At 38.5% G+C, this 9,901-nt stretch overlaps 1 protein-coding gene across 2 annotated transcripts in view; it reads right to left on the reverse strand.

The window, feature by feature from the left end:
- Window positions 1-265: 265 nt before the first annotated feature.
- Window positions 266-9,901, reverse strand: part of LOC133400070 (versican core protein-like) — a 55,871-nt gene continuing 46,235 nt past the window's right edge. For both annotated transcript variants that reach the window (XM_061672286.1, XM_061672287.1), the window contains exons 9-15: window positions 9,754-9,867; window positions 9,553-9,666; window positions 7,986-8,144; window positions 7,748-7,830; window positions 3,772-3,916; window positions 2,101-2,283; window positions 266-2,032 (exon numbers count right to left, since the gene is read on the reverse strand). In XM_061672286.1, the coding sequence (XP_061528270.1) occupies window positions 1,875-2,032; window positions 2,101-2,283; window positions 3,772-3,916; window positions 7,748-7,830; window positions 7,986-8,144; window positions 9,553-9,666; window positions 9,754-9,867 (956 nt within the window). In that variant the 3' untranslated portion in view covers window positions 266-1,874. The remainder of the gene's footprint in view (window positions 2,033-2,100; window positions 2,284-3,771; window positions 3,917-7,747; window positions 7,831-7,985; window positions 8,145-9,552; window positions 9,667-9,753; window positions 9,868-9,901) is intronic.

Consider the following 9,901-nt stretch of genomic DNA (forward strand, 5'->3'; position numbering starts at 1 on the left):
AGATTCCCCATCCCTGGTGTAGACTCTTCTGCTATGCAATTATGGTGCAAAAGCTTCCTGAATCAGTCGTCGGCTTCTCAAGGCAAACTTTCTTACTCCATATGTTTGCTATAATTCCCATGATCAGCTCACTGGAATGTCGTGTATGTATCCGCAGGGTCTTGTCAAGTATGTCTGATGTGTTTCTTCAGAACCAGAAGAATAATATGACATTCTGAATGGATTTCGTGGCCATTTTAAAGACAATTTAATGATTTATGCTTGCTACTGCCAGAAATGAAAAACCTTTCTCCCCCTCAATGGCGATACAAAGAATTGATTAACAGTGCTACCTGCTGGTACAACCACAACATTGTCTCTCAATTCCTTCTCTTCAGTCATTTTCTCATTTTCTCTTAGGAAATAAAATCTGCTCATCATATTCATATATTCCATTTTATTTCTTTTGTGACTTAAAGCAGAGAGTGAACAGGCTTACCTGTTTTTCAAAAAACTAAAAACACAAACATCCCAGACATTCACAGTGTGACACAATAAAACAAAATGTTATAAATATAAAAGAATATTATGTGCACATTAAGGCTGAGACACTCACTTGGACATTCACAGGCAGACAAAACAAAAACACGTTTTCCCTTTATAAAAAAAAAATAATAATAATAAAATGCATCCACTGGTATATTATTATGTCTTTGGTATATAACACCCGCGACCCTAGTGAGGATAAGCGGTACGGAAAATGAATGAATGAATGGTATATAACAGCATTATTGAAGCCGACGTGGCCCTCCATATTATTTGGTCCACTGCTTATATTAAAGCTCCCATCATATTGGTCAACACCATCAGTGTGATTGATTTGTTAGCTAAATAGAGTAGAAACGTTTAAGGAGGTGAGGAGCATATGAAAAATAAATTATATGCATCCCTGCTTAAACGTACAAGTCGTTCGGAGCGTTTCACAAAATACATTCTCTCAATAAAAGGCATAAACCTTCCCAGAGTGTAGCTCAGAAGCAGCAGATGAGAGCATAGTTTTGTGGTGTGTACATTTAATCAGCATTATGTTTACTGTAAACATGTCCTCGCGAGACGTTGTGCACACCGTCCTTTATATAAAGCCATTGGTAGGTATCGATGCCCATTGGTTTAAAAAGGTTTTATTGGTGTGCAACAGCTCTATCAAGGCTGCTCAGACCATACCTACAAAATAAAATATCATTTATTCTCTATATAGAAGTCTGTTCAATAGAAGAAAAAAAAATGTTGGGGGTCCGGTTGGTACCTTTGAAAGCTGCCTCCACTATTTGGTTCAATATAAAAGAGGTCAATTGATTTTAATTCAAAATTATTAGACTGGTTGACAGTTATAAGAAGGCAACACCAACTTCTTTGTATGATTAATCACCACTGACACTGCTAACTCTGCTCCGAAAAGTCAACATTGTAAAACAGCACGATAGCATAAAAATGTCATTTACATAACGTAAGCGCTATATATTCACAACGTCTTTTTTTTCTTTGATTAAGGACCACTTCTGGCAATTTGAAATAGCTCAGATGGAATTGAGTAACAGTCATGTCAGAATGCAACAGTCGTTGTTGCATTGTTTGATAACCTAAAAAAAAAAGTCTACTTTTTAAAACATTTCCAGTAGCTAGTTCAAAGTTTCTCTCCACGTAGGCAACATTAGAAAACATTGTCTCTCAATAGAAAAAGTCCTCTCCTTTAAGACGCACTTCGTTAGATTCCGTTGTCTTCCAGAATGCAGGTCCTCTTAAGATTGTTCATATTCTCTTGTGCTTGTTCCTTATATTCCACACACAAGTAATTGATTTGTTCTAGAACCGCATACAGTATACTGTATTGGTAATCACACTCGCTTCCTTTTCTGTTCCGGCTTGTCTCTCCGTCCCCTGTAGCGCTGATGGTAGAAGTGGAAGGTGTGATCTGGCAATTGCCTGAAGTTGTTGATGCTGTACAGATTTTTGTGTTGATGTTTTCTAAAGAAGCTTCTTTGATAGTTGGATGCTGCAATGAGAAATGTGAAAAGTTACAGTAGCTTTTTTTTATTTAATATTTTGGTGAATTCTACTTACGGTTCATGCAGGTGATTTTAGGAATGTCCCAATGTCCATTTCCACGACAACGGATAGTTGGGAGGTGCCTCTGAATGTATCCTGTGCTGCAACGGTACCTGACCAACGAGTTGACCTCGTAGCGTTCATGTTGTCTCCCAAAGGTCCGTGCATTTACCACCTGTGGAGGCTGGCTGCAGGCAACTGAGGAACACACAAAAAAAAAAAAACATATGTGGGGCGTGAGAGCATTTAAATCTGTTTTGTGTGTGAGCGAAAATAAAAAAATCATTACTTTGTAAGAGTGATTCAGTCGTGTCTGTGTATGAGAGTATTTCAGGGCTGTTAATGAGAGTCAGTAGTGTGTGTGAGAGTGTTATAATAGTGTGTATGAAAGTGTTTGAGTGTGTGTGAGCGAAACAAAATTCAGTAGTGTGTGTGACAGAATTTCAGTAGTGACCATGAGAGTGTTTCAGTAGTGTGTATGAGAGTTTCAAGTGTGTGTGAGTATATTTCAGTAGTGCCTTTCAGTAGTGTGTGAGAGAGCATTCCTTGTTGAGTATGAGAGCATTTCTGTGGTGTTTATGAGTGTTTCAGTAGTGCGTATGAGTGTTTCTGTTGTGTGTGAGAGCATTTCAGAAGTACGAATGAGAGTCTTTCAGTAGTGTGTATGAGAGCATTTCAAGTGTGTATGACAGTCTTTCAGTAGTGTATGAGAGCATTCGAGTTGAGCGTGAGAGCATTTCACTTGTGTGTGTGAGCATTTCAGTAGTGCTTGAGTGTTTCTGTAGTGTGTACGAGAGCATTTAAATAGTGTGTATCAGTCTTTCAGTAGTGTGTGAGAGTGTTTCACTAGTGAATGAGTCTTTCAGTAGTGACTGTGAGCATTTCAGTGGTTCATGAGTCTTTCAGTAGTGTGTGAGTGTTCCAGCAGTGTGTAAAAAGTGAAGCAAAAGTAAATGTGCTCACATTGTACTTAAGTAAAAGTGCAGATACTCGGAAAAAGTATGACACTTCTCTGCACACAAACTAGGCCCCTCTTTTATCTATCTATCTATCTATCTATCTATCTATCTATCTATCTATCTATCTATCTATCTATCTATCTATCTATCTATCTATCAAGCTATGTCCATTTAGGGTAACAATGAAACAGGTACATGTCAGTTGGTAAAAATGATGCAATCAAGTAAACAAGTAAAGTAATATCAAAGTCAAGTAAAACAATATCAAAGTCATTACTTCAGCGTTTTCATTTAGCAAGACTAGTTAGTTAATATTCACTTAACTGTGGAGGAAACGGACATGAATCAAGCAATTACTTTTTCATTTTTGGGCAGGTTAATGTCAATGAATGTACATGTAATACGATCATAAACCAATTTCTGCATTTGGAGGTTGTGATTGTTGTTGTTGTTGTTGTGATTTTCAGCTTGTACACTTGTGTGGAACGTCAAGGGAAATACCAGTAATCAAGGGACAACCATTAAAAAGAAACATTTAGAAAATATCTGTGAACTGGTTTACTGCACTGGTGTAATTGATATTTACCCTAATTTCAGTGCGTTTATGTGTTTATTTATTTATTACAAAATTCAAGGTATGTGTAAAATGTACAAATCTATGACGGTATACAGTGTGCTACTGATCTGATCCTCATTAGATATTCTGGCTTGTCTGTGTGACTTTTACTTGTGCCCTTCTTGCAAGTGAATGTTAGGTGGTAGTTGCACGGAACGTCATTCCACTGGCCGTCTTCATGCCAGATCATCACCACGCAATCCTCTCCTGCAGTGAAGAAACTGTCAGGCTGGCTGGGCCTCCAGTTTTCATAGTGCTGCAATTCAAGAAGCACAGGGCGTGTAAGACATGATGTCATGTAAATAGAAAATATTTTTCATTCAGTTGCAATTTTCATTAATGCCCACACGAGGTCGCCTCTGCGTGAGTTTTTGTTTTTGTCAATGTCTTTATGTCTCAAAAGTGTTCTCTGTCAATTGACGGTCTGTTGTCGTACTAGAGCGGCTCCAACTACCAGATACAAATTCCTTGTGTGTTTTTTGGACATACTTGGCAAATAAAGTTGATTCTGAGTAGGTCAGTTGACCTGTGTGTGACCCGAACAAACCATAAATTATAACCACTTATAACCATTCATTCATTCATCTTCCGTACCGCTTATCCTCACTAGGATCGCGGGTGTGCTGGAGCCTATCACAGCTATCTTCAGGCGAGAGGCGGGGTACACCCTGAACTGGTCGCCAGCCAATCACAGGACACATACAAACAAACAACCAGTCGCACTCAGAGTCACACTTACGGCCAATTTAGTGTCTTCAATCAACCTACCACGCATATTTTTGGGATCTGGGAGGAAACCGGAGTACCCGGAGAAAACCCACGCAGGCACGTGGAATCGTGAGGCGGGTGTGCTAACCAGTCGGCACCATCCCGCCCACTTATAACCAAAGACGCAAAAGTGACATTTCAAGATTGGAAGACATTTTCTGTCCCAGCCATGAAATTTTAAATATTCCTTGTCAAATGGCTTATTTTCTCTTGTCCCTCGCCTACTTCATGAACAAGATCATGATATTTTAAAAAAACAGTAATTATAGTCTGAAGTTGTGTCTCCCAACATGTACTCAACCATTAAAGGCATCTAGATGCAGACGGAAAAACATGACTACATGACTCAGCAGAAAAAAACATCATCAAGCTAATTGTTATGACCATGGGTAAACCTCTTCCAATTTTCATATTTTGTCAATGTTTTCAACCGTAATGGAGTGTGTCACCTAAACCAATGCAATTACCCAGTTACTCATATTATCAGAAAAACATATTAATATCAAATGTTTTCCTTTTTATTATATACCCAAATTTGTTGTTGACCAGTTAGCATAGCAGCTAACAAAGCTAGCATGTGCCCTTGCGCAAAAACCCTGTCATTTGCAACCTGGTTATTGTAATCAGAGTGACATAAAACATTAAAGTGATATTGAAATACAATTTCACTTTATTAATTTAATTGTAAATGATTTATTCAGCAACATTTTTGTAAATATATTTTTGCGCTGGACAGTACAATTATATGATGTTTTGTCTTGAAAAAATAACAAAAACTAAAAAAATAAATGATCATTTTTTTTCAAAAATGTTTGTGCCTAAACTGTACTTCAATTCTGAAATGCCTCAAAAGGCTTCATCCTTAACACAGGATTCATCCTTAACACTAACACAAGTTTTGAAACACATTCTAGTCCAGTGAATTGTTTAACAAGATTTTAAAATGAACTACATACAGTAGCTGATAACAGCTATCCATGTAAATGAGGATCAGCCTAAAGCGTTGACATAACATGACATCACACAGTCTGCATACTTAGCATTACAAATGTTACTTCACAGATGTGCTGCTCATTTACACATTTCTACAACATACACACAGCTGTCGTGCTGCGGGGTATTCAACATGCAATTGATGCGACCTGCAGTCTTTCAGCACATTGTGGGTTCAAACGACCTCTTCAAAGATGCGACCTCCCCACCCCTAACCCCTACGTGCGCCGTCACACAACATAACCCCCGACTCTACGACATGTCTTGTCCCTGGGCCGTGCTACTCTGTAATTAGGTTTCACAAACGCAGTCACTTCCTGCTCGCCTCACTGCTACGTTAAGAAATACCATCGGCTGTAGAGTTCATCTCATCTTCTTCAAAATAATCAAACAAACTGATCAGCCACACAAGTTCACAACACAAAGACACTTCATTACTCTCGGTTTAGAAAGTCGGAAAAAGTGTTGAGGGGCACACTTAAAAGTAATAATAAAAAAAGGAAAAAGATAAGGAAAAAGGTGTTCAATAATTATGTATTATTGAGAACAAAAAGTACATTCGTTTTAAAATGTCAATATTCCCCAAACAACCTCAATGCTGCAGTCTGGAACCAGCAGCTGCTGTCTTTCTTAATGCCATATTTTATGTATGCATCAAGTAATTAAAACACTTCTGGTTGTTGATTTTAAAAAAAGAGTTGATTTCCGTCCATGTCAAACATTTGTACAGTCATATTAAACTGTTCGTATCGATAATGGTGTTGAAGTGGCAAAACAATTTTTAGTTTGTGTACGCTACAATGTAACTGGGCAAAGATCCTCAACAGTGCTCACCTTAACACTGTCCTGAGGACCGGGGTTCAATCCCCGGCCCCGCCTGTGTGGAGTTTGCATGTTCTCCCCGTACCTGCGCGGTTTCCTCCCACATCCCAAAAACATGCATGAATTGGAGACTCTAAATTGGATGGATATATATATATGAAATTGTTCAAACTGTGCATTATGTTACAGTGATTTATTAAATTTTCCTAATCCAGTACAGCATATTTGTTAACTATAGGTCATTTACATTTACCTTTAAAGTAGAATAGAGTTGCATTTAACCTTTTACAACTGTTTGCTTTCAAACATTTATGAAGGTAAAATTTTAAATTTAACTTATGTGCTATATATCTTAATGTAATCATTTTTAACTACAGGGTTTTCCCCCTATATTTAAGTGCAGCATTATTGGTTAAAGAGTGGATAATGTGACAGAGACTTACAATAATATTGAATATATTTGTAGCAATAAAGCCTCTGCCTCATTTTTTAAAAATTATTTATTTATTTATTTATTTATTTGATGAACCCTTAGGCTTGCTACTACTGTATTTTAACATTTGTCATGATGGTAAAGAAAAAATGTCAACAAGTGGAGTATATTTAGCAAATGTGAATCCACGGGGTTTGTGTGACCACCCATGCAGACCCCCCATATTGCTTTATCCATTTCTCTGTCTTTCTGCAGGCGGGCACAGGTGCTGTCCATCTGTGTTGTTTTCCTTGCCTGGTGGCCCTTCCACCAGCGAGCGGCTGCATGCCGTGGGAGCCAGGGACGGGGGATGGTGGCACACTAAACCATACCTGTCCACGCCTGCCAGACTGCATCCTCCCCAAAAAGTGTCACTCACACCCTCATCACCCCTCAACTGAGAAAGGGTCTCAAAAGGTGGCTTGCGCTTATCTTTAAACTGCCGTCTGTTGAATAATCTTTGAAGTGAGAACATCATTCTGTACAGCACTGATGCACATGGCAATTAGTCACTTTCCTGTCTTGTGACAAGTATCCTCAACAGCTTCCGCTATATTACCAGAGGTGGTAAAAGTAATTCAACTCCTGTACTTCAGTACTCAAAATGCACTTATAGTTAAGTACAACAGTAAAAAGTAAAAAAAAATATTTCCTGTTAATTACAGTAAATACAACCCCTGTTTTGATAACTTGGCGTAACAGGGGAACACAAAAGAGTTTCCCTCTTTCATTATCTTACATAGTGCTTGTATGGCAAATTACTTCCCAACACTGTACACTACTAACATGTTTCCACTTGTGTGCTCCTTTTTACAAACTTTGAATGCTTTCATATGTTCTTAGGCTCACACTGGGAATACTTTTGACAGCGTAGAACTTCATGAGAAAACCAACAGTGCCCCCGAATAAAGGGTGTTCCTCTCTACATAAGTGCACCTGTCACTGACATGACGTCCAAATATTTAGACTGTCGCTCTGCCATGTTTGTTGAGGGGGGAGAAAATAGCTGTGTGAGAGAGCAACCTATCTTACCGTGGGGCTCCCATCAGTCCAGCGGAAGTCACTATCAAACATTTTATCATTCAGGCCAATCCACTGGTAATCCTGTCCAAGACCTATCAACCAGAATAGACAACATATTACAGTTCTCGACCATATTAGTACTGTTTATGAACAAAAGAAGCAATAGTATTTTTATGCATGAATCTATATTTTTAGATGTCCCTGTGCTTTTCAAATAATATACAGGTACTTTGCTTTTAAGACTTACGGTTGACAAACTGTTGCTCCTCATGGGAGAGAATGCTGGTCAAGTGAGCCCCTTGCATGCGACAATCTCTCTCCGCTGTATCCCAGTTTCTTCTCCTGGGGATATATTTGTAGCACTGGCCCTGAAACTTGTGCCAGCCATATTCACATGCCTCTGTATCTGTAAGGAAAGAAAGGGAGAGAGCTTGAGGAACACACAAATAATTGAGTTACTCTGTTCCCTGCAAGTATCTTTTCGACCTCACACAGTGTTAACACCTGACCCTAGAGGCTTTCCGTATCTCTGGCTAGTACTTCTAATAAGGGTGAAGGAAGAACAATGTGTTTGGATAGTTCCTCTATAAGCACAATAAGAGGTCTAGAAGGTAAGAAAATGTGTAGTCAAATGGGTATTTGACCAAAGAGTTGAGATTTTGCCCATCCTTAATTGATTACACAGTACGATGGATCACACTGATGGTGAGCCTTGTGTCTAAATATTAACAACACAATCCACGTTTTCTGTTAGTTAACCTCCTTTCATTTGTAGTAAAAGAGGAATACAAAGACAAATATCTCTCTGGGCCACTGTTTAACCAAGCATTTCTAAGACAGCAGGTGCCTAAAGTATACAATCTGAGTGTAATTCACTGATGAAAGAAACAAAAGGTGTAGAATAGACACTCGCCAAGTGCCTATACCCTCCCAAAAATACCATGGGTTCAGAATGAAATGGGAAAAAAAACAGCCTTTTTTTTCAAGAAATGACAGCAATATCTAGTTGTACAGTTAAGCCCCAAATTATTTGTACTACTTCCAATTTTTGTGTGTGTTTTTTTTACATTGATAAAAAGCTTGAGGTGATGCAATAAAGTGACAAAAGATTGTAATATATAATTTATGAAATGTCAAAAACATTTTTCATTAATACTGTGGAACGTTAGTTCACACACTTTATTTATTCTGTGCCTCTGTAAGTGAAGCAAATTTACCCAAAAAAAGGAATTATTCCATTCCAGTCCCAGAAAACATTTCGAATTCACGCGCATGACTGATGCAGACGCACTTGTGTGTGGGTGAGAAATCTGTGCCAAGCCACTGGACCCCTGCCATAGAACAGTGGCTACCCCCCAGGAACTTAGTTTCTAGGGTTTCCGAGTAGCACAATTACTTGTACAATTCACTTTCTTGTGAACACTACTGAGGGCTAATTTGGAGCATAACACAAAAAGATATGTATGTGCAATATGTGCAATACTGAGGTAACAACGTTCACGCTGCGTAAGAGAAAGCACAAACTGAGAATTCCACGTGGCTGCTGCGAAGCATAGTTTTTGAACTGAAGCAATATTTGTCCAAAAATGTAGTTTTTAAACCAATTTGTTTGTGAACAGGGGTATTCTTAAACCGAGGTTCCAATGTGTCTCTACAGTCCTTTACTCTTTTTCAGTTTATTTCATGCTCTGAACTAGAGCTACTACATTTCTTTGAAATGTGCTTGAAACTTGAGCCAACTTACACAAAATAATCACCCAAATAAGTTTTTTTTTCACATAATGTCATATAAATATTATTCACCAAAAACGTACCCTCCTCACAAAACAGCCCAGAGTAGCTCGGGAGGCAAACACATGTGAAGCAAGCCATCCCATCTACACATGTACCTCCATTGCGGCAAGGGTTGGACTGGCATTCATCAATGTCTAAACAAACAGATACATTATTCACAAACCACAGACCTCTCCAAATGTTCATTATTACGCAGAGATATTTCTAAGACAGTTTCCTACCTGTTTCACAGTGATCACTGCCATAACCAGGTGCACAGCTACATGTTAGGATGCTGCCACTCATGAGGCAAGATCCTCCATTCAGACAAATGTTTTCAGTACAGGTGTCAATTCCTGAAAAAAAAGAAAAAAATTAACAAGGGTCTAT

The sequence above is a fragment of the Phycodurus eques genome, chromosome 3, assembly GCF_024500275.1.
Source record: "Phycodurus eques isolate BA_2022a chromosome 3, UOR_Pequ_1.1, whole genome shotgun sequence".
NCBI lineage: Eukaryota > Metazoa > Chordata > Actinopteri > Syngnathiformes > Syngnathidae > Phycodurus > Phycodurus eques.